Genomic DNA, 24001 nt, shown 5'->3' on the forward strand with positions numbered 1-24001 from the left:
CCGTCAGCCGCTGTCGGGCACCGTGGCCATGGACACCAGCCACAGGGCCTCACGACCCGGGCCACCTGAGGCACCAGTTGGACCTGGGCGCGGAGAAGCCAGGCAGGGTGTCCACCTCAGACCACATGGAATCCCTGCACGCCCAACCCAGCCGGCCTTGGCCCCGTTGACACTCGGAGCATGGGGGCAGAGAGCAGGCTCTCGGAAGCCTTGTTGCCATGGGATGCTGCTGAGCCTACCTGCTGGACGAGTGTAGGGCACAGGACAGGGCAGGACAAGGCAGGGCGTGCACGTCTGTATACATATGTGCATACCTGTGTGCATGCACGTGTCTGTGTTCCTACGTAAGTACATGCGTGTACGTGCATGTGTGCCTTGTCTGAGTGTGAATGCATACGTGAGCATCTGTGCCTGTGTGCACATGGGCGCATGTATGTGTCTGTGTGCAGGTTTCTGTGTGCATGTGTATGGCGAGGACCTGTAGCTGGGCAGGGAGCCTTCTCAGCCCAGCCCATGACTGCGAGCCCCTGGGAAGGGTTGGCCTGGTGAGGCCACAGAGGGTGGGCAGAGGGGCAGCTGCAGAGCCCTGTCCCACCCTGCCCTTCGCATACTGGGGGGAAGCTCAGTGACTGGGGGGCCCTGGAGCCCTGACGCAGTGGAGTTGTGAGTGGATGGTGCAGGGACCTACCGGCTGGGTGCCCTGGGAGGACCAGGTTGTTGGTGGGGAGCGCCGGGGGAGGGGGCAGTGTCGGGGGAGCGGCGAACATTGCTGCCGCAGGGTGCTGGTGCTGGGCCTGGGACCGCAGTGCCAAGTGCGAGGTAGACAGGTTAGAGCCGGGCAGGGCCAGTGCGGGACCTGGCCCGTGAGGCGACAGGGTCACGTTCTTCGGGAGGCCAAGGCTGGGGCCGCTGCCCGCACTGCTGCTCCTGCGGGGGGGTGGGGCGGGTCACTGCAGGGCTGGCACCCCCCTCCGGCCAGCCCCCTGCCCACTGCAAGGCCGGCCCTACCTGAGGGTGTGCAGGTTGCCGTGCGTGGCCTGGCTGGGGCCCGGGTAGGTGCCCAGGGAGAGGGGCACGTGTGTGGGGAGCAGGGCCCGGGTCTGGGGGGGCGTGTGCGGCAGCAGAGGCTGCGGGGTCAGGCGGGGCAGGGCGGGGGCTTCCTTCTTCACCAAGGGGCTGGCCCGTGTGCCTGGCGCGGGCCCCGAGGGGGGCACGGTGGCGGCAGTGGCAGTGGTAGCCGCAGGGGCGGCCGCGGGGCTGGGCACAGAAGGCAGAAAGGGCGTCTCGGTGCTCAGCTCACGGCTCCGCTCCAGCCCTGAGACCCTGGGCACAGTCACGGCTGTGACCTCCAACTTTTCCCCCAGCGAGGGGCCTGCGGTAGGGAGACAGAGACCGGTGGTGTGAGTGGGTGGCCTGCCATCCTCACAGCCCAGAGCCACCTGCAGTTCAGCTCAGGGCACGATGGGGTCACCTGCTCCAGGACAGAAGGTGGGGGCTCCCCTCGCCCTGCCTGCTGCTCAGAGAGCTGGGATTCAGACCCTCTGCCCAGAATCCAAATGTTCTCATCTTTTAATGTCCCCATTTGCGATGGTGTATCATGTTATCACCCCCCATTTCTGATGGGGGCCCTCTTACCAGTGCCATTTCTCATGGGGTCCTGTTATCACACCCATTTCCGATGGGAGGCTGGCAGAGAGAGGTCTCAGCCAGGACTGGAGCCTGGCCCATCCTGACCCTACAGTGAGCCCTGGCCTTGCCCACCTGACTGCCAGGAGCACCTGAAAGGTGGCTCGTGTGCTAGGAGCTGAGTCTGAACGGACAGTGATTATCCCAGTTCTCCTCTAACCGCAGCATGCTGGGGCTGCAGGGTTGGGTGCCCGTGCAGAGGCACTCCAGCTTTAGCCTGGGGAGGGGCGAGGGGGAACCTACATTTCTCACAACTCCCAGGGGGTACAGACACTGCTGGGACTTGGGGAACCTGCTCAGGGCCGTCCACAGGGTAAGGCTGAAGCTGTATTCCAGCTGCTCGCCCTTGTTCAGTGCCTCCCGCCCTCTCTGCTCTGCGCGCCCCTAGGTGCCCGGAACCAACCCCAAGTCCTTGGTGGAGAACTGCAGGAGGGGTGGGCACGTACGCACTCACACAGCAGGCTCGCCTGCCAGCCCTGCCCTGCCCCATCCTGGCCACCCAGAGCGTGTCCTCATCGCCATGACAACGGGGAGCTACCCACCCTTCATCAAGACCGGGGCCCAGGCCCAGGGAGACACGTACCCCTGTCAGCTGCTGGGGCGAAGAGCTTCTCTGAGCCCACCGACGCCTGCAAGAAAGAGAAGAGGGTGAGATGCCAGGAGGGTAGTGAGGTGGGGTCTGCTCCTGTGGGCACTGTAGACACAAAAGGGGCAAGAGCAGCTACCGCTAACAAGGACCTTCATGGCCACCAAGCTCTACCGTGGACGTGAAGACAGACATGAATTAAGACATAGACGCAACCCGCTCAAGAAGACGTGCCGATGTGGAGAAGCCTCTTCTCCCCATACTAGGACTTAAATGCCATACGGTATACAAGCCCTGGGTAGAGGGGGATCGAGGACCACAGCCGCCAGGGTCCTTAGTCGCAGCTGGTCGTCAGGGCGTGCACGTCTGCACCTGGACCTTGCACCCAATAAACAGGAAGGAACTATTGACACGAGGAGTATGTGTGTGTGAAGTTCTAGAACATTCTGTGGAATCAAGAAGTGGTCAGTGATTGTGGTGGAGAGCAAAGACTGACTACAGAAGCAGGAGGGAACCCTCCAGGGGAGAAGCATGTTCTGCATCTTGACGGAGGTGGTGGGCACGTAGTTATTTACATTTGTCAAAGCGGGTCAAACCATACCTACACCTGAAACAAACCACACCTATTGCCGTGGAGTCGACTCCGACTCATAGCGACTTAGGACAGAGCAGAACTGCCCCACAGGGTTTGCAAGGAGTGGCTGGTGGATTTGAACTGCTGACCTTTTGGTTAGCAACCTGAGCTCTTAGCTACTGCGCCACCAGGGCTTAGACCGCGTAACGGGAGCACTTTACTGCGTGGACCTCACAGCACAAGAAAATCTACTGGAAAAACGTGGTACTGAGGCCAGAACAGACTGACAGAGTGAGAAAACAGAAAGGAGAACCCACAACAGCTCTAAGCACAGGCCACAGCATTTCAGGTCTGTGGGGAGGACAGGTGGTTCCAGCCAAGAGGCAAAGCAGAGACCTCTCTTCCTTCCTCGCAGCCGCAGACATAAATGAGAACAAGGCCATAAATGTGCCAGGGGAGCAACGGGGTTGGGGTGGGGGGGTCCTGCTGGGAGGGGAAGCTCTTTCCAAGCCCATCACAAAAGCCTGCCAGCTAAGGAAAAGACAGGAAATGTGGCTCTGTAAACCATCACCTTCTACTTCACGGAACCCACAGGACCTGGGACAGGGTCAGCTCCAGCCAGGTGAGTGTGGCCCCAGGAGGCTTACAAACCAGCCTGGAAAGGAGGTACCCTCTTGAGGGGCCACAGCAATTCCCACAAAACCGGACCCAAACTGGCCACAAACACAGAACAGACACCAGCCCAAGGGAAGGCATAAACAGGGCTTCCCCCCTCTGCCAGTGGCAGAGTTTAGGGCACCCGAAGGGTGCCAGGGGTGGACCAGACAGTCATCTCAGGACCCACAGGCCAGAGTGCAGAGACTCAGAGACCTACCCTCAGGTGAGGGCTGACAGGTGCCTGCAGACACCTCCCCCCCTCCACAGATGATGCTCACAGTCCTCCGCTGGGGCTGGGACCTCCAGGATGGGCTGCTGCAGGGCATGGCCACGTGTGCCCACCCGCTCCTGCCAGGACCTGGAGCCGGTTCTTCTTTCTGGTTTGAAACCCCGCTGAGAATTCGTATTTCTAACAAGGTCTCAGGCAATGCTAAGGGACGAATTCTGAAAATCACTAGTAGAGCAAGATTCTCAAAACGTGTCATACACAAGAACCACCTGGGAGCCTTGTTAAAATGTAGATTCTGATTCAGTATATCTGGGCAGAAATGCAATGTACTTGTTCCAAGCTCTGGTTCCCGTGCGACTGCCACACATGGTGGGTATTTGGTAGGGGTTTGTTTGGTGGGGTATCTCTGCTGTTCACCCCAAGTCTGCTGAAGAGCAGGGCCGACTGGGGGGTACAGGGGAAATGGGAGTAGCTGCACGCATCTCAAGGGGTGGGAGCTCTTTGCACACAGCAGTCAAGAGTACCTTTTGAGCCAACCAGAACCAGACACTCCCCACTGCCCTAACAGCCCCAATTTCTTCTCGACCCCTCTGACCCCACCCCCAGCTTCTCACCCTCGGCTTGCCTGTCCATCGCCCCCCTCCGCAAGCTAGGTCTTAGGAGGCCACCTGGGGCCGCACCCCAGCACCACACCCCCTCCTCCCCAGCAACTCCCCTAGCACCGCGCCCCGTGACCACACCCCCTCTCCAACCACGCCCCCAGCACCACGCCCCCTCCTCCACAGCAACTCCCCTAGCGCCACGCCCCCTCTCCGACAACGCCCCACCCCAAGCCACGCGCCCCTCGGTCACTATGCCCCACGACCACTTCCTCTCCAGCACCGCGCACCGAGTTTGCTTTGCTTTCCTCCGCCGCGTCTGTCTCAAACCGCCCTCCTCCTGTCACGTCTCCTCCGTGATGCCCCACAGCTCCTGAACTCTGACCAGCTGACCTCCAAACAGCGAGGTCACAGCAGCAGGGTGGGGACGGGGCGACAGATACAAGGAGGGTCCAGCGGGACACAGAGACCGCATCGGCTGACCTGTTCCCAGGGGGATGATGACTTGTAGCCTCGACCCGTCCCCTGGAGCCCCATGAGGGATCGAGGATCAAGAACTTCAGCTGAGACGCCCACCCCACGGCTCCAGGGAACCCAAACACGTGGGTTCTGATTCAGTTCCACGCCGGACGGGCGCACTGGGGCCTACAGCCACCAGGCGGAGCCCTAGAACCCGGGAAAAGTCCACCAGAGCCACGCAGGAACGCTTTCCAACCCCTCCCGGACCCCCTGGGCACCAGCTCTCCTGGACCCACCCGGTCCCCAAACCTACAGCTGACCTCGGGGAAGTGGAGGCTGGGAGCCCAGGGCTGGGCGGGTGCTCAGGTCCCTGGCGCGCACCTGGCAGTCTTCCAAAGCCCAGTGCCCCGAGCGGCCACGCCCCCGAAGGCTCCGCAGCCACCTGCAGTGGGGCTCCTGCCCGCGTCCCAGCACCCAGCTCCGGGGTACTGAGTGCAGCCCCCTCCCCAGCGCCGGCAGAGGAGGCGCGCCTGCTGGGGGAGCCGAGCCCGGGCGCACAGTTCCCTCCCAGGACTAGGCGTCCTCGGGGCTGGCTCGGGGCCCGGGGTGGCAGCCCAGTGCTGCGCTAATAACTTCCCGGGGATTATCTACAGGAACTGTAGGGACGTGACGGGGTGCGCGCAGCCACATTAGTCTCCATTCCGGGCACTGAGCCCGTGTGGGTGGAGAAAAGGGGCACTCGAGGCCGAGATCTGGGTGGAAGGTCCGGGTCTGCGGGCTCGGGCCCCGGCGAAGGAGGTGCGTCCGCAGGAAGGGTGTCAGGTGTGAGGGCGACCCCCGCTGTCAGGGAGGTCACGGTTGCGCTTTGTCTGCGAGGCCCCGACCTCTGGGCAGCCAGGGCGGAGACACGCGGCGAGGCCTCCGCCAGCCGCGCCCCGCCCCAGACAAAGAACTCCGACTCGGGGCAGGTGAGCGGGCCCCTGGGACTGGGCGCCGAGCCGGGAGGGCGCACGCACCCCGCTCCCCCTTGCCCCGCGCAGACAAAGGCGCGCCCACCCACGACGCCCGGCGCCACTACTGCCGCCAACCTCTCCAGGGCCGGAACCCTGGGAATCCTAGGCGCGCTCACCCGCCCGCCAGCCACGTGCGCCCCGGGAGCGCTCCGGGGGACGTCGCGGTCCCCGTGCACCCCAATCCTGGGATATGTGGCTGGCGGGGGTCCGAGCTCTTCTTCACCCCTTTCCCGAGGGACCTCGGTCCCCCATGTCCCGGTGCCCTGATCGCGCCCGCAGAGCGCACTCACCGCACGCGCCCCGGACGATCGCCACTTGTAGTCCGGCCGGAGCCAGACGACATGGACGCGGGCGGCGGAGCGCTGGGCCCGGCCGCCCCAACCCGCTCCAGCCCGTCCCGGCGGCCGGACCCTCCCGGCGCGCGCCCTGTCTAGCCTGATCCCGGGCTCGCGGCGCGCGGGCCGCACATCTCCGGCGGCGCTGGCTCTGCAGGGCTCTCGGCGGGTTAGACCCCGGGGCACTTGGGCGCGCAGAGCCGGGCCAGGGCGGCGGGCAGCAGGCGCACTGCTGGCGGGCGCGCAAGCAGCAGTGGCTGAGACGGGCGGGGGCGGGGCGGGGCGGGGCGGGACAGGGGCGGGGCACAAGCAGACCCGACTAATCCAGCCCGGAGGCACGGATCTGCCCTGCGGGCCGGGGTTGGGTTCGAGGATCTGCATGGACCAGGGTCAGCCGGGTCAGGGTGCAGGGCGGCCGGGACGAGAATCGCAAGGTCCCCAACGCACTCAGTCCTCACAACAACCGGTTATACAAGGCCTCCACCCCACTGAGCAGAGGAGGAAACTGAGTCATAGGACAGCAAGGTCGCTGGCTCGTTGTGGGAACTGGTACCAAAGGAACCGGGCTGGAACCCCACATCTGTCCGGGTCCAGGGCGGTGAGATGCACTGCAGGTCTCCCCTCCCTGCGCCCCACTGCCTGTGAAACGCATGCACAGCCGGGGACCACAGGGCTCTCAAACAACCCCTGGGCCCAGCCAGGGTCTGCTCTGGTGTGGAGAGGAAGAGCCTGCCAGTCACAGGGAGGAAGCAGAAACCGAATTCGGCCGGGAGAAGGCCCAGTGCCTCCCCAGTGGTGAGGGGCCCATAGGCAGAGCCCAGAGCCTCCTGGGTACATCCCTGACAGACAGCAGGGTAGAGGGGTCCTGAGGTATGGGGTGGGGAGGGGTGTGGCCTTGGACAAGAGTCCCCACTGTAGGCTGCACATCCATCACCAGGAGGCCAGCTCTGATGGCGCTCCTGGGACCCAACTGTTAGAGCCAGGCAGACAGGCCACAGCAGTGCAGCCACTCCAGGCCACTGAAGCTGGGTGGGCTAGCCCCAATATGCCCAGGATAGACACACTTGCATGCCTGCTCCTCTCCCAAAGGGGGTCATTGCACAGGAACACATGGCCCAGCACATACAGAGAAAAAGCTCCTAGGATTAAGAGGAAGTTAGGGCAGCATGGTCCATGGAGGACTTGGGGACCAGGGGCCAGGTTGGGGACCACTGTCAGCCTTTTTGTTCTGTTGAGTTATCACCTCCTTCACTAGTAACAGCATTATCTTAATAACACACCGAAGTCCTGCTGTGTCCTCTGTAAGAACAGTGACCTTGGGCAGCACCAGCTGTGAACCAAGCATCACACAAGTGCCCTGTGACCATTACATCATCCAGTCTTGCGTCCGTCCTATTGCAGTAACAAACGGGGCCCGGACGGACCCTGCAGTGGTCACTTGTGTCCTCGAGGCCCATGGAGGGGCCTGCGGGGAGCTCAGATGGGTGGTGATCCCAGCAGGACACTTGTCCCTGTTCCCCACCACACATGAGCAGCCTCATGAGTCCAGGGTCTGTGCTGGCCCTGCTACAAGTGCCTGGCTGTGCTTTGCTCCTTGATCCTTGGAGCCCCCAGAAGGTGCTTTCTGTGGTTATCTCCTACAGGTGAGTGCTGGGCAGAAAGGCAGCACCAGCTCCAGGGCAGTGGGGCTGGGGAAGCAGGACTCAGGACTGAGAGGCAGCTGCTGGGCAAAGACACCGGGAACCCGAAGGAGCAGCTGGGGTTTTAACGCCCCGGGGGGGGGGGTGAGATCTGTTCTGAGGGCCTGGTCACCGGTGTGGCCTTGTCCCAAGGCCTCCTGGGCCCTCCCATCCAGATCCCAAGCCAGAGATGAGGTCCTCAGAGAGAAGGCTGGTCGTCCATCGTAAATGCTGCTTCCACGTCAGACCCCAGTTCCTCGGCCGCCCCTTAGCACTCAGGCCCTTCAGGCTAGATCCTGGTGGGCATAAAAAGACACCCCTCTGAGCCCCACCACCCCTTTGGTTTGGGAGTGATTGGACTTGAAAAACCTGGGGCTGGCCTGTCTTTGTTCTTGTTTAGGAAGGGAAGTAGCTGCGATATAGAAGATTTAATGAGGTTAGAAACCTAACAGGAAACGGGGTGGGAACTGATCATCAGGAGAAACGCAGGCGGCCGCAGGGAGGGTATAATACAAGCAGCAGGCCGGGAAACCAAATACACGTAATCTGTTTAGGGACTTAATGGTGGCTTTCAGAGACGCACTTACCCAAAGCTTATGGTTCAACAACTGATATTATAACTGCGCCTGTCATTGTTAAGGCAGGAGGGGTGAGATGTCATCGCGGGGGTCCCTGGAGGGGCGTCGCAACCACCCACAGTGTCCCTGGGGCACGGGGAGCAGGTGACAGCCTCGCTGCCCCCTGGGGATGCCCCAGAGCTGAATCCCCCCACCCTGGGGCACCCCTGCCCTATGCAGTCCCTGTGTGTCACCAGGTCACATGACAGTCACGCATGCTGGGATGCCACGTGCATGGGGAGGCCTTGGGCGGTCCCCCACCACCCTGCTCTGCAGGCTAACGCCACACGGGGGTGCAGCCTTGCCACAGGATGGAGCCGGGACCCCTCACGTGCCTGGCTCTTGGGCTAGAAAAGCTGGCAAGCCAGAGTGGGAGGGAAGGCAGGGACATGGGGAGGAGGTGTGTGCAACAGCAGCTTCCCCAGCACGGCTGGAGAAATGCAAAAGCCGGATAGACCTACACACGCTCACTAACGAATGGACCACGTGGGCAACGGACCTTCCAGGTGACCTGTAGGCACTTCAGCTGCGCCTCATTATTGCACCAGAAAACGAAAATTCGCGATGCAATCAGTCACTGGGAAAACTGCAGACCTCGCAAAACCGTGGGATTTCATGAAACAGAAGAAAACTCCCTGGAAAGCCCTGGATTGGCGGGCTCTTACCCAGAGGGGCTGGGAGCCCAAGGGGGGAAGAACTGACAGGACCTGACCCAGGAGGCTTCCACACACCTCTGCCCACACAACAGGTAGCTGAGAGGAGAGGCACGTAGCGTAGTAGCAGAATGGGGACCCCAAGACACATGTCCACCCACAGCCTGGGACTGGGACCTGATTTGGAAACAGGGTCTTTGCAGATAACATTGGTTAAGGATCTCAACACGAGGTCATCCTGGACCAGGGTGGGCCCTAAACCCAATGCAGGTCCTCCTAAAAAGGCCACAAGAACAGTCAGGGAGCCGAAGATGTGGGGACGGAGACAGAGACACAGGGAGAATGCCCTGTGATGACGGAGCAGAGACGGAGTGACATGCACAGAGGCCCAGGAATGCCAAGGGTTGCCAGCCGGCACCAGAAGCCGGGAGAGAGGCCCAGGGCAGATTCCCCTCAGAGCCCCCAGGCGGAGCCAGCCCTGCAGACACAGACATCCTGGTTTGGGACTTGTGGCCTCCAGACGGTGAGAGTGTAAATGCTGGTGTTCTCTACCCAGGAACTAACGCACCTGTGTCCACCCTGCTTTGCTGGGAACAGCGTGACCCTCAGCAGAGACCATGCCGGCTGCACTCTGCCCTGCTGCTAGGAACCGTGCACAGCAGCTGCGACGGCCTCATCTGCTATGTCTTACATTACAGCACGAAGTCGCCTCCTGGTGCCCTGCCGTGCCCCTAGCCCCAATGCCCATGGCCCACCTGCCCGCAGGCCACCCATATCCACATCACAGGTCACAGGATGGTTCCGGGGGTCTGGAAAGTGGCTCAGTGCAGGGCTGGAAGGCAGCAGTGGGCGGCCCCCGTACTGGGCCCAAGCCCAGCGGCTGACTGCTCTGCTGTGCTGTGAGAAGCAAGCCTCCTTCCAGAATGTTTAGTTTCCAATGTCAAGATTCCATCCCAACCACAATTTAGAAAAGAATTAGGAGATGTATTTAGTATCAATTAAATCATGTTCATTTAAATACCTTCATTAAAATGTATTTACCAAAAGTACCATTTCTGTGGAATTCTGGCCTGTTGTAAATGGATCTGCCCTGTGCCCTGACATGGGTGACTAGTACAGAGCTCCCTTCTGGACATCTCGGGTGGTTCCAGCAAGGAGAAGGTCCTCTCCCTGGGACAAGCTAATTCCCAAGGGCTAAGGTGCCTTCAGTGTGGCTTCCTGAGTCAGAAACGGTGCGCCATCTGGGGCCCTCGGGACGGAGGCGCTGCCCTGCATTTCAGGAGGCGGTTTGTGTATGTGTGCACGTGTGCATGAGCGTGTGTGCACCTATGTGAATACATGAGTGTGAGTGAGGGTGTGTTTGTGTGTGCAAGCCTGTGTGTGCCTGATGGCCCTGAGGACTCTCTCTCCTGTGTGTGCATGAGTGTGCATGTGTGAGCGTGTGCGTGTATGCATAAGTATGCATGTGTAAGCGTGCATGTGTGAGTGTGCAGTGTGTGCCTGACAGCCCTGAAGATCCTTTTGTGTGTCTGTGAGCGTGTGTGTGTGTGTGAGCATGCATGTGTGTGTGAGCATGTGTGTGTGTGCCTGGCAGCCAAGGGCCCTCTCATGTGGACCTGGGTGCTTAGAGACTTGTGCACAGACGTGTGCCGGCCCAGTACTCTGCTTGCTGCAGGTGCATCACCACGGCTGACACAGGTCCTCATGCCCGTTGCTGCCCCCTCAGCATGAGGTCACCACCCCTGCCCCCCATGCAACTGCCCACATTCAGGCCTCTCAGATCCTGGGTCCAAGCTGGTGAGCAGAGGTCAGCTGGGCCCAACAATCTCTAGGCCAACAGCTGGAAAATGGCACCTCTGGGCAGCCCTAGGTCAACAGCTGGTCTCATCACCCATGTGTGCACCCCAGTGGGGGGCACCACCATGGGGGGCACCCCGTGCCAGGTGTAGCCCACACCCCATAAGGGGCAGCCCTGGCTGAGAGAACAGCAGGCCTACGGGGACTCTAGGCACCAGGCATCCTACAAAGACTCCCAGGAAGGTGCTCTCGGGGGCAGGGCCCGCGTCACTTGTGTGCTGACCCCTCTGTGCCCCACCATGGTGGGGAGGGGGGTATGAAGCCAGGAGGCCTGGGACCGGTGGGTAAACAGTTGGAGCTGCGGAGCAGGGGTGAGGCCATGGTGTTGCTGACCCTGGGGCCATGTGGCCCGTGTTTCAGCACCAGGACACCCTCCAGAGCTGTCTGCCCTCAGAAGCCCCCCTGTGTCCTCTGCAGGGCCACGCTTCATGGGTGGGGAGTGGCCGGCAGCTGTGGCACTGCTCCAGAGCCCCCACCCACTCAGAGCAGCTCTGGGCTTCAGAGACATTCTCCTGGCAAATTGGTTTTAAATTAAAGGAGGTGTTGAAGCTTGTGCACTGTGGCTTCCCCAGGTGTACCTGATCTAATTTCATTAACGAGATCAGGACAGATGATGGCTCCTGTCCATTCTAAAGAAAGCCCTTCAGTCTGTCAGGGTGGGGGCTCTTTGAGGCTGAGGAAAGGGCTGCTCCACAGAGCCCTGCACAATTCCCCAGGGGAGGCCAGGTCCCCCACCCATGTCAAGGGGCTGCCAGCTTCTGCTGGGCCCCTGGGGCCCTGTGTACATAGCAGCTCAAGCTCCTTCTTGGAGGTGCCCTTGCTGTCCAGTATCTCCTGTGTCCAGACCTGGGATACGATGGGCACTCACGCACAGCTCTGTCAGGCCCCTATGCTCCCCTAGGCCTGTGCACACCCTCCCACCACTCAGGACCCAGCCCCTCCCGTCCTCGGTCTGTGCCTCACGCTGGGTTCCTCCCATGGGGTGTCCAGCATCCAGAGAGCACCGGGGACAGCACAGCAGGTGGTCCCAGCCAGGACAGGTCCCCGCCCACCACCACTCAGACCCGCCCACCTCCTTCAAAACTTCAACAGTGGACACAGGTGGGCTGTGCGCAGTGGGGCTTGTGCCACCACCCTCCCTCCCCATGTCCCCATGCCTACACCAGCTGGCACACAGCAGGTGCTCCGTGAACACTGCTGGGTTAAGGCCAGCAGTTGCCAGCTCTCCCCTACCTGCACCCAAGAGGTCAAGCCAACCGGCCACAGGGGTGGGCTTTGCCAGGACAGGAAGGGCTCTGGGGAACGGAAGCCCTGGGGGGGCTTCGCTGAGGTAGGCTTAACGTCACACGTTCACACCCGGCTACGGTCAGGGCCAAGGGGCCAGCTGCCCACACCCCCGTCCCAGTGGACAGATTGAGTAGATCCTTCCCCGGTCCCATGGCTGGGGGGCCACACCCCACCCCCAGGGCCACCCCCGGCCCAGCATGGGGAGCCAAGGTCAGGAAGACCCCAGAGTACAGGTCCACCCCACGCTGCTGCAGGTTAGCAGGGCCAGGGCAGGGGTGGTGAGGAATCCCAGGGGAGGGGCGGCTTACCTTGTCATCAACGTCGCTCTCGCTGTCACACTGGGGGGCAGAGAGAGACAAAGTCAGTGCCCCCACACACCTGCTACGCCACCCACCCCACGGGTTTGTGGGGTACTCCAGCGTGGGGTCTTGATGTCAGGTGTCTGGACATGAGGTGGAAGGGTATCCTGGGGGCTCAGCAGGATGTAGCCTGGGCCAGCCCAGAGACTCTTCCCCACGGTCTGACCTTGGTCAAGGCCCCGAGTGGGTACAGGGGATGTTCAGAGGGCAACAAGAGAAGGGGTCCCTGCCTCTCAAACAGGCAGCTGTGACCTCAGGTGTGGGCACGATACCCCCATCTACCCATGAGGGGGTCATGCAGCCTGCGGGGGACTTGCCTGACCCCAGCCTCACCATGGAGCAAACATGGGGTCCCAGAGTGAGACACGGAGCCCCCTCACCCGGGGTCTGCCCAGAGCCCTCCTCACCACCCCTGTGGTCAGCCAAGAGCCTCCCCCCGGGGTCATCCCAGAGCCTCCACTCCAAGGTCAGCCTAGAGCATCCCCATCCCCAGAGCAACGTGGAGCAGCCCCACCCCCACCCCAGGGCAGGAGAGGCTCCACAATGAGAGAAGAAGCCACCCCACCCTGCGGACTAGCCTGGGTCAGGGGCATGAGTGTACGACCCTGACCCAGAACCTGGGAAGACCAAGGGCAGGAGGACCAGGTGGGATGGCCGATCCCAGCTCAGGCTCCTTCTCCTGGGTCCAAAACTGAGCAGAGGCCCCTGGCCCAGCAAAGTGGAAAAGCTACGCTCAGAGAACGGGCCGGAAGGGCTGGGCCTGGGACACCCTGGAGCTATGGTGGGCACTCAGGGCAGGCCCGGAGAGAGGCGCCTGGGGTGGAAGCCCTGTAGACACGCTCAGGTCCAGCCTAGCTCTGTGTCTCAGTCGGGGGCCTGCTGGCTCAGCTGGCTAATGAAAGATGGTTACAATCGGGAAAACAAATCCCCCTTCTCCACTTTCAGTAAGCAGAGCTTTAAAAAGCACAGACTGCTCTAGAAATCAAGGCAATTTCCCCTAAAAGAATAAAAATAATCCCTCCCTAGCAATGGCAATTATGATACGTTCATGACAAATGACTTATACCGCTGAGAATAAATCTCCCCAGGACGCGGACAGGGCCATCGCCCAGTCGGACGCACGCACTGCTGGTTTTACATGTTGAACTCCACTTGATTAATAGAAGTAATTAAATTATACAGCCTTCCTCTGTGCCCCCAAACTGCAGGCTCTAATGTTTTCAATGACAAAGTTCACGGAGACACGTGAAAACCGCAGCGGTAAAGCACCGCTTTCCGATTTTGTGACAGGTGTTGGTAGCCTGGGCCCACAGGGTGGTGGGGACGCCTAGACCAGGACTCCCAAGGGTCACACCCGACAGGGCCAGGCCTGAGAGCTCCATGCAGTGCCTTCCCCAAGCAGCAGGACTGGTGAGCAGACAGGGCCTTCATGCTGCACTCTGCTCAGACCCTTCCTGGGGGCCCCTGTTCTGGGTCTCTATGATCAGTGTGGGGTGGTGGCTGAAGCCCAGTGGTACCAGCAATGGCCCAGAAGGGCTGATGATTCCACACTGGGAAGATTCAGGGACCTGAGTCTGACCACAGCAGCTTTCCATCAATACTTAACACCAGAGATGGGCCCTGGAAGTCTCCATCAGAGGGCCGCCCACCCTCACAGCTTCATAGGAGGGCCTCCTCTGGAAAAGGGGCACTTTATGGGCCATCCTCCATGGTCACTGGGTGCAGAGAGAAACTACACGTGGTCTTCAGGGAGGGCGTCTGAGGGCAGAGCCCAGGCCCCTCTTGGTGACAGCGGGGTCAGCGAGGCCGCTGCAGATGGTGGTGGGTGCGGGGAGGACAGGGGTGATGGTGGGCTGCGGTGGAGGCACGGGTGGGGAAGGGGCCAGGAGGAGGGGAGCTTTCTATGGGGTCAGGAGGAGCATGCTGGGTGGGTATCAGGGCGGAGGCAGCAGGGGAGCAGCCTTCTGTGTTTGGGGTATAGAAGGAAGGTGATGGGGGAGAGAGGGAGAGGTAAGTTTAAAGAGCTGTGGGGCCAGAACATCCCACGACGTGCCAGGACATGTGGCATCTCATCTCTGCTGTGACCTTAGACGGGAAACTCAGGGTGATGGGAAGCCACAGCCAGGCTTGAAGAAGGGCAGTGGGGGTGAGGCTTCATTTAGGATGAAGGGCCCAGGGTCAACTAGGGGTTGCCTCTGAGGGAACAGCTGGCACAGAAATAGCTGGACCCAGTGCTGGGGGACCCAATCGGCTCTTTCCACTTAATTAGCGCTGTAGAGCCCGTGAGCTGGAAATGGCAATTCCCATGAGGCTTTCAGGGCACTGTGGGGCCATGGTGTACGGTCCTCCTGCTCTCGGGTGCTCCTGAGCCCCTCCCGCCACCTCCCCCCGCCCAGCCTTGGAGAGACTCAGGACCCCAGGCCCGGCTGTGACCTCCCCATGTTCTCCGCAGGCATCCATCACCTGAGGAGGGCGATGGGTGGTGTAGGATTTACCCACATGTGGGTGCCATGAGGGGCTGACAGCAAGAGCACTGAGGAGGCACGGCCCTATAATTAACCATGCAGCGCAGCTCGGGCATGCAGGTGGGCATCGACGTACCTCGTCATTAAGTTCTGCAGATTAATGTCTAACTTCAATGGGGCCGGACTGAGTGTGACCATGAATCAGGGGAGAAGGGCGAACACCTCTGTCCTTCAGCTCTGCCTGAATGGATGGCGTTCAAGGGGACACCCTGGGCCCAGGGATGCACCAGCAGGTACGTGGCCTCTGTGTACGCTGTGCTTGGCCAGGCCTCAGCCCAGTTGTCATGTGGATAACACCTCTCCTGTGCTAGGTCCTCCCGCTGGCCCTTCCTGGGACCCGGGGGTTGTGGCCCTGCGTGCACGATAGCACTGGGGGTCCTGGGAAACATCATGCCTGGGGGCTACCAGTGACACAGTGATGAGGACCACACCAGACCCCCGGCTCAGCCCTTCCTCCTGCTCAGGTGCTCCCCAGAGTGGGGGTGCCAGCGCAAGTATCCCCACAGGCTCAGGGCTGCACAGCGGGAGGTTCGGGCAGCGCTGGGCCTAGGGCTCCTCATTGGAAGCCCAACCACTCCACCCTGCCCGGTTAGGATGGGAAAGCTGCGGGCCAAGTCCCATCTCAGGTTCCCGGAGCTTCCATTTCTTCTTCTGTGACACATACGGTGGGGCCCTGACCGCCCTGAGGGGTACTGCCGTGGGCAGCTGGTGGACACCAGTGCCCCAGGCTCCAATCATGCCTTCCCTGACCCTCATCCCAATAGCAACGGCCTGAGCAGCAAGGACCCAGCTGGGCAGAGCCACAGACAGCTCAGTTTGGCCTAATTCTTTCAAAATTAGATACCAACCTTCAGACACCTGAGTTCTCATAAACACCCATTTCTGCCCATTTCTACTGAGTGGGCAGGGGCTGGTGCTGTGTAGCAGCTCCCCCGGAAGAGGCGAGTCACAGCCCAGTTCCCACCAGCCCAAAGACCCCAGCCAGGCGCTGGGCACCTCATCTCATGCTGAGAAGTAGGATCCTGGAGTTCGGAAAGTACAGGTCTCAAGGTGACCTTAGGTAAGCCACCTGATCCCCCTGAGCCTCAGTCTCCTCATCTATAGAGAGGCAAGTAGCACCTCCACTTTAGGGCTGCTTTTAGGATTGTGTGAGTCAACATGTGTAGAGTGACTAGAATGGAACCTGGCTGCTGTAAGGCTCAATAAATGTTGGCCGTCATTGTCGTTGTTGTCATCTTCATCATTTCCAGCAAGGTCATTAAAATCATCATCCCCACCACCATCATCCCCACTACCATCACCACCGCTGCCATCACCGCCACCATCACCACCGTCACCATCAGCACCATCATCACCGCCACCATCACCACCATCACCACCGTCACCATCAGCACCATCATCACCGCCACCATCACCACCATCACCACCGTCACCATCAGCACCATCAGCACCATCATCACCGCCACCATCACCACCATCACCACCGTCACCACCGTCACCATCAGCACCATCAGCACCATCATCACCGCCACCATCACCACCATCACCACCGTCACCACCATCAGCACCATCATCACCGCCACCATCACCACCATCACCGCCACCATCACCACCATCACCGCCACCATCACCACCATCAGCACCATCAGCACCATCATCACCGCCACCATCACCACCATCACCGCCACCATCACCACCATCAGCACCATCAGCACCATCATCACCGCCACCATCACCACCATCACCGCCACCATCACCACCATCAGCACCATCAGCACCATCATCACTGCCTCCATCACCACCATCAGTAGCAGCATCACCATCAACACCATTAACATCCTCATTATCAACATCACCACCACCACCATCACTATCATCTTTAGCACCATCATCTTCATACCTGTCATCACTACCATTACCTTTGTCTTCATCATCAACCATCTTAATCACCATCACCATCTTCAGCATCATCACCACCACCATGATCTACTCCAGCCCCCTCCCCTCACGTCACCAGCCTAGCCCTTGGAAGCATCTGAAACCCTATGCCTTGTGGGGATGGGGCATGAACCCCCTCACCCAACCAGCATCACCGGGCCTCTCCCCGCCCACCAGAACCCAGGCGGCTCTGCCTGGGCTGGGAGCTGCTCATCACCCTCCACAAACTGGGAACACCAGAAACCTGCCTTTTTCTCCTCTCAGTGTGAACATTAATTATGACTTCACAGTGGAGCTAAGCGGAGGGCTGCCTGTCTCCCATCTCTCAAACAAAGGCATGAAAAATTCATGAGCGGGAGACCTTGCTGCCGATCCTCGGTGCTCCCATCAAACGTCTCACTCATCTCAGCTTCCCCTGATGGGTGGTGCTGCCCCGTCCAGCTGCCCCGTGCAGGTGGAGAGAGGCAGGCCAAATCAGTGATGAGGACAGAGGGGCTTGTGGCCTGGGATGCCCCTGAGGGAGCTGCTGAGACTGCCCAGCTCTCCTCTGCCTCCCCCAGCTCCCGAAGCCACGTGGCCAAGGGGTAGCTGCACTGAGGGTGAACTGGGTGGGTGCACCTGCCCCTGCTATGGGCACATCCATGGAGGCCTTGTGTGTGTACCTGTGGCGAGGGGAGGGCCTGGCCCTGCCTTCTCAGCCCCTAGACTGTGCTGCTGCCGAGGAGCCCCGAGGAGCTTGTTACTAAGGGCAATAAAGAAACCAAAACCACAGGCCAGACTTGGGGCCGCTGAGCGAGCTGCAAGGGGGCAAGGATGTGCACTCAAGGCCACTGACACCAGACTCACCCTGGTCAGGCACAGAGACCCCCCTGGAGATGGCCATGCACAGGATCCTGGTCATGGTCCCCCAGGGAGACTGACCACCCTATCTGCCTACCAAGACTGGGGTAAGGCCACGCCCTGAGGAACCCCCATGGCAGCCCAGAAGGGTGCATCACACTCGGTTAATTGTGCGCAATAACGGGTGGCGGGTCCTGAGAACACCATTCTTGTTTATTCAGCTGATTCACTTTTTATGAGTGTTTAGGCTTTAAAGCAAAACAAAGCACTAATTACCCAATTAACAAGCAATTAAGTTACTACAGCCTAAAAGCCCGAGCTGACTGCCTTTATGAGGCTGCAGCGAGAGGCCCATTGGGCAAGGAGCAGCTGGAGCTGCTGGGACGGGTGGGCTGGAACCCCCCATATGCTCCCAGTGCTGTGCCCTGCCCTCAGGGGCTCCAGTCTGGCCCTCGGGCTCGACTCTGACCCTTCCCCAGAGTGGACACCTCTTCTGCCAGTGCTGCCCCCAGCATCTCCATGGCCACTATCTGACCTGGGAACAGCCTTCGTGGGCCGTGAATGCAGCTGCCCACACCCGCGGGCCTCGAGTCAGGCAGCACCAGGTTTAAGAGGGGTCAGCCTCTGCAGAGGACCCTGTACAGGTGGGTGTCTGCAGAGGAGGGCTGCGCTCCAGTGAGGAGAAAAGCCACCTCCTTAACTCCTCCTCAAGACAACGTAGAACAAAATTCTTACTCCTGATCAGGCTGGGCATGGGACCCTGCTGCCTACCCACCCTCAGGCCACACCCCTGCTCGGCGGTCTCAGGCCTCTGGCCTGCTCCTCTCACGTCCACAGCACTCCACCCAGGGGTCCTCCCGCCTGGAGATCCTCCCCCCTGGGAATCCTCCCCACTGTGGATCCTCCCGCCTGGGGACCCTCCCCCTGGGTATCTTCCCCTCTGGTGATCCTCCCTGTGGGGCCCCAAGTCCTCTGTAGGGGTGCCATCACCCTGCCACCATCCGACTTTACCCACACGTGTTCATTCAGTTATTCACTGCATGGACCGCTGAGTTTATCTAATTTGTTTATCATCAGTCTGGTTACATTAAAATCAAAATTCCCTGCAAACAAGGACCTCATTCTGCAGTACACACAGACCCCGAAACACTGCCAGGTACCTATCAGGCACATTAAGAATGTTGAGTGTGTGAGTGAGTGAGCAAGTGAGTAAATGAACAAATGTATGAGCGATGAATGAATGAGTGAGAATGAGTGAATCAGAGCAATTAAATGAATGAAACAATGAGTAAATGAATGAGAATGAGTGAACGAGTCATCTTATTAGTGAATACATGAATAAATAAGTAAACGGCCAGGTGAATGAGTAAGCGAACAAATGAGTGACTGAATGAGAGAACAAGTGAGGAAATGAATAAGTGAATGAATGAACAAGTGACTAAATGAGTAATGAATGAGTAAATGAGTGACTAAATGAGTGAATGACCAAGTGACAAAATGAGTGAGAATGAATGAGTGAAGGAGTGAGTGGGTGAAGGAGTCCACAAGTGAGAGAATGAGAGGCTTTGGCTGGCCACTAATGCCTGAATTGCTTTCTCATTGCTCTGTCCAGGTGGTGGTATGGACACAGGTGTCAGGTGTCTGTGGCTGTAAGGCGACGGCCAGGAGGCAGTCCCCAAGGATGGTCATTCAGCCTGGAAGCTAACTCTGGACAAACACCAGACATGAGATCTCCCGGCTGCACTGCCGGACCTTAGGGAGTAGCCAGGCCCATCGCCCCATCATCAGGAGCTCCTGTCTGCACAGGCAGGTCAGAGATGATGGCCCCGGTCCACACTGCCAGGGCCTCTTGCCCACACCATCCATTTAGTGATGACCGCGAGAGGTATATGTCCCCTTTCCGAGACATGGGGCGGTGATATGAGTTCCTTACCTCAGGTGGACCCCTCCTCCCAGAGACCCCTTACTAAGGGCACTGTGTTCCTTTGCTTTAATTCTGTCAGCAGGTCGTGAGGCTCATGGATTTTGGCCCCAGAGAGGGTAGCGGAGCGTGGACATTAGCTGGGTGTCTTTCCCAAGCGGCCGGGCCACCCCACCTGACCAGCCCCTGGAGGCAGCCTCCAAGCCAGCTGCTCCTCACCCCCTCCCACCATGCCGGCCTCACCGCGACTCCACAACCTGTGCATCTGTCCTCGCTGCCCTCCCTCCCGGGTGGCCCAGGAGCCTGCTCCGGGGGCCTCCCCACCACCCCGACCCCCATGTGCCGGTGGTTCTGTGCCATCTGACATGCACACACCTACTTGCTCATCTGCTCACGGCCGGTGGCAGCTGGCAGGCCTCACCTCAGGGCGCGGTGCTGCACAAGCATCACAGAGTGGACACGGAGTGCTGAGGCCGTCGGCCAGGGGCCCTGTGCCTCCTCCCACCCGGCCCCACAAGCCAGCCCCGACCTTTGCTGACTGAGGACCCCGTGGGCAAGGACGAACCAGACCGGGCCTGGCGTCTCCCTCTACGTGGCAGGCCGGCAGACGGCAGCCCCTCAGCATGAGTGCCCGCAGCCTCGAGGGCTGAATAGTAATGAGCTGTGTCAGGAAATGAGGGAAGGCGGCCACAGCCACGCACTGACCTTTCCAGAGCGACCCTATTAATATATTCCCGTGTTGTCAGACTCAAAGCGCTAACTGGCTCATGAATTATTTATCAACACAGAAGTCTTAACCAGAAACGGTGTTAACATTAATTTCTAACCTTCTGTGCCACGGCGGCCCTGCCTGTCCGCATAATTGAATTCCAGCTTCCTACGGCATCTTGGTGGGGGGCCCAGATGCTGCTGCCAGGGTCTCGGGATGCACCCACTGTGTCCCCGGCCCCCATCTGTCCCTTCCCCCAGGGCTGGCTGTCTGGGGGATCCAAGCCCACTGTGGAAAGGTCATGCAGGCCCTACTCACCTGGTGCTGTCTTGGAACCCTCCCCCGTTAGCCCCTGACCATCTTGTGGGGTCTCCACAGGGCTGTCCAGAGCCAACCATAGGGGTGACATAGAGCTGGTCACTTGCATGGCCAGAGTCCTCGGCTCCCACTGCTGCTGAAGGGCAGGAGCCACCTCAAAACCAGGCGTCACAGCTCTGCGGGGCCCTGCAGCCAGCATGGGGGGTGGGGGCATGGGGCAGCCAGCATGGGGGCAGGGGTGCGGGACAGCCAGCATGGAGCAGGGGTGTGGGACAGCCAGCATGGGAGGGGGGCGGGGGTGTGGGGCAGCCAGCATGGGGGTGTGTGGGTGTAGGGAAGCCAGCATGGGTGGGTAGAGTATGGTGCAGCCATCACAGGGAGCGGGGGTCTGGGGTAGCCAGCATGGGAGGCAGGGGTCTGGGGCAGCCAGCATGGAGGGTGGGGGTCTGGGGCAGCCAGCATGGGGGGCAGAGGTGTGGGCAGCCAGCATGGGGGTGGGGGGGTGGAGCAGGCAGCATGGGGGGCGGGGGTGTGGGGTTCCCTGGGGTGCGGGAAGGTGCTCTGGCAGGAGATGGATCCCCAGCCCCTCTGCAGATGCCCACCCCTGGGTCCCGGGGCTGGAAGGCTCCAGAGCTGCAGGCCACTTTGATATCACCTTCCGACTGGAGTTCCCGTGTCCAGATGCCTCGGTCCCAGATGGAGCCCTGGCCACGCCCAGTGCCCACCCTGCCCCGGCAGCCTAACCCCTGGGAACCTGGCTTGGCCTCCTGTCAAGGGGAGCTACACCCAGCAAAGGGTCTGGAGCATACCCTGACCCTAGTCCCTCATGAGTGTGTGACACACCACCGCTCCACTCAGTCCCTCAGGCCATGTCTCTTCACCCCCAGGGGCCCTCTGCGGCCTGCCCTTGAGGACCGTGTCTCTCAGTGGCCCTCACTCACCACGCCCTGCCTGGCCTGCGTACAGGCTCACCTTTGCACAGATTCCTCCTGCTCCACCTTGCCTTCTGGCCTCAGGGGCTCTGCCTGCTCTGCTCACTGTTGTACCTGGGGCACATGGAGCGCAGTCAGCCCGCTCAAGACCACAGCCTCCCTGGGGCTGCCCATGCCCACGGACCTGACCATGAAGGGCTGCTCCTGATCGCCCCAGCCCCCTGCCCCCTTCCACGGGTGTCCACCCAAGGGCACACTCATCCCCATCCCAGAGGCTGGGAACATGAACCACCTACTGGGGCAAGCGCACCAATCACAAAGGATGGACACCAGCTGAGGGCCCTGGGGACCCCCACGGGGACCCCCATGAGGACCCCAAGAGGGCTTCTGGGAGAAGGGCAGGGACACAGGGGGCTCAGGCAGTGGCTCTTCACCAAGCAAACCACAGGGAAGGGTTTCGACGTGTAGGCCATGGCTGCACGAGGGACCAGGGCAAAGGGGGGCTGAATGAATGATGGGTGAGTGGATGGGTGGATGGATGGTGGGTGGACAGACAGACATATGGACAGGTGGATGGACAGATGGATGGATGAACGTATGAATGGATGGATGGATGGAGGCAGGTTTATTGATGGGTGGAAAGATGGGTGGATGGATGGATGGGTGGATGGACAGATGTTATGGATTGAACTGTATCCCCCCAAAATGTGTGTCAACTTGGCTAGGCCATGATTCCCAGTACTGTGTGGTTGTCCTCCATTTCGTCATCTGATGTGATTATCCTATATGTTAAATTCTACCTGTATGATGTTAATGAGGCAGGATTAGAGGCAGTTATGTTAACGAGGCAGAACTCAATCTACAAGATTAGGTTATGCCTTGAGTCGACCTCTTCTGAGATATGAAAAAGAGAATGGAGCAGAGAGGAGAGGGACCTCACTACCACCAGGCAAGAAGAGCCAGGAGAGGAGCGTGTCCTTTGGACCCAGGGTCCCTGCGTTGAGAAGCTCTTAAACCAGGGGAAGACTGACGACAAGTACCCTCCCCCACATCTGACTGAAGGAGAAAGCCTTCCCCTGGAGCTGGCTTCCTGAATTCAGACTTCCAGCCCCTTAGATTGTGAGAGAATAAATTTCTGTCTGTTAAAGCCATCCACTTGTGGTATTTCTGTTACAACAGCACCAGATGACTAAGCCAACGGTCACTGGACAGACAGATGAATAGATGGGTGGATGGACAGAGAGATGGACGGATGGACAGATGAGTGAAGGGAGGGTGAGTGGATGGGTGGACGGACAGATGAATGGATGAACAGATGGACAATTCCTCTGAAAGGAGGCAGCACAGGCCTCTGCTGGTCACAGGGAGAACGCCGGGCTGGGCCCACGCCCTGCTGTCCCTGTGGTTTCTACCAGCAGCCACCTCCCTGGCAGCCGGCCTCAGTGGCCATCCTGCCCTCAGAGGTCAGGAGGAGAATGTGCTCCCGACTCCGGGGAGGGGGATGACGGGTTTTATTGCTTTTGTACAAATTATGGCTGCTTGGCGGTGGCCCGCAGAGCAGGGTAATGAGTGTTGTAAACCTCCTTCATGAAGAAGAGCTGTAGGGGTGCAGGTGCTGAGTGGGCGCTGAGAGGCCGAGAGCTCTATGGCTAAGTTGGGGGGGCACACCACCCCACTACGCAGGCCCAAGAGCCTATTGCACTGCCATTTTGTGGGGGCTGCTGGAACACAGGGTGCAGGGGGCAGGTTTCAGGAAAGCACAGAAGGCACCCCTGGGCACCAGGAAGGGGTTTGAAGATCTCTCCAGCCAAAACTCACTGTTCCCCTCTCTCCTCTCCCCAGGACCCCACCTCTCCCCTCCTCCTTCCTCACCCACTTCTACCCCAGCCCTGGCAAGATCCAAAGTGAGGTCTAGTTGGGAGGTCGTATGGGAGCACACTTGTGCACACATACAGGTGTGGTTGTGGCTATTTCTACGTATGTACTTGTGTGTGCTGCATGTATACTCGTGTGTATAACACAGCAGTCAGGGGCACAGTCATGGAAACTACTTCTACATAACCAAACACCTCGAGGGACTGAGATACTGGGATTTTAGGCTGAGGACCACAGTCCTGGGGGACATCTAGGTCAGCTGGCATAACACAGTTCAGGAAGGTGATGTTCTACATCCTACTGTGGTGAGCAGTGTCCGCTGTGAGCAGCCATCTAAGACACAAGTATTGTCT

At 59.8% G+C, this 24001-nt stretch overlaps 1 protein-coding gene and 1 long non-coding RNA gene across 11 annotated transcripts in view; one reads left to right on the forward strand and one right to left on the reverse strand.

Moving 5' to 3' along the window:
- FBRSL1 (fibrosin like 1) overlaps positions 1-24001 on the reverse strand; it is a 69256-nt gene that overhangs the window by 11519 nt on the left and 33736 nt on the right. For 9 of the 10 annotated variants that reach the window (XM_064271990.1, XM_064271989.1, XM_064271987.1 and 6 more), the window contains exons 5-8: positions 12540-12569; positions 2270-2315; positions 1009-1372; positions 689-927 (exon numbers count right to left, since the gene is read on the reverse strand). In XM_064271990.1, the coding sequence (XP_064128060.1) occupies positions 689-927; positions 1009-1372; positions 2270-2315; positions 12540-12569 (679 nt within the window). The remainder of the gene's footprint in view (positions 1-688; positions 928-1008; positions 1373-2269; positions 2316-12539; positions 12570-24001) is intronic. The other variant, XM_064271988.1, reaches the window with a different exon arrangement.
- On the forward strand, positions 6441-9862 carry LOC111748353 (uncharacterized). The gene is made up of 2 exons (XR_002784110.2): positions 6441-7781; positions 9644-9862. It is a non-coding gene; the product is annotated as an uncharacterized LOC111748353 (long non-coding RNA).

This window comes from Loxodonta africana, chromosome 19 (genome assembly GCF_030014295.1).
Source record: "Loxodonta africana isolate mLoxAfr1 chromosome 19, mLoxAfr1.hap2, whole genome shotgun sequence".
NCBI lineage: Eukaryota > Metazoa > Chordata > Mammalia > Proboscidea > Elephantidae > Loxodonta > Loxodonta africana.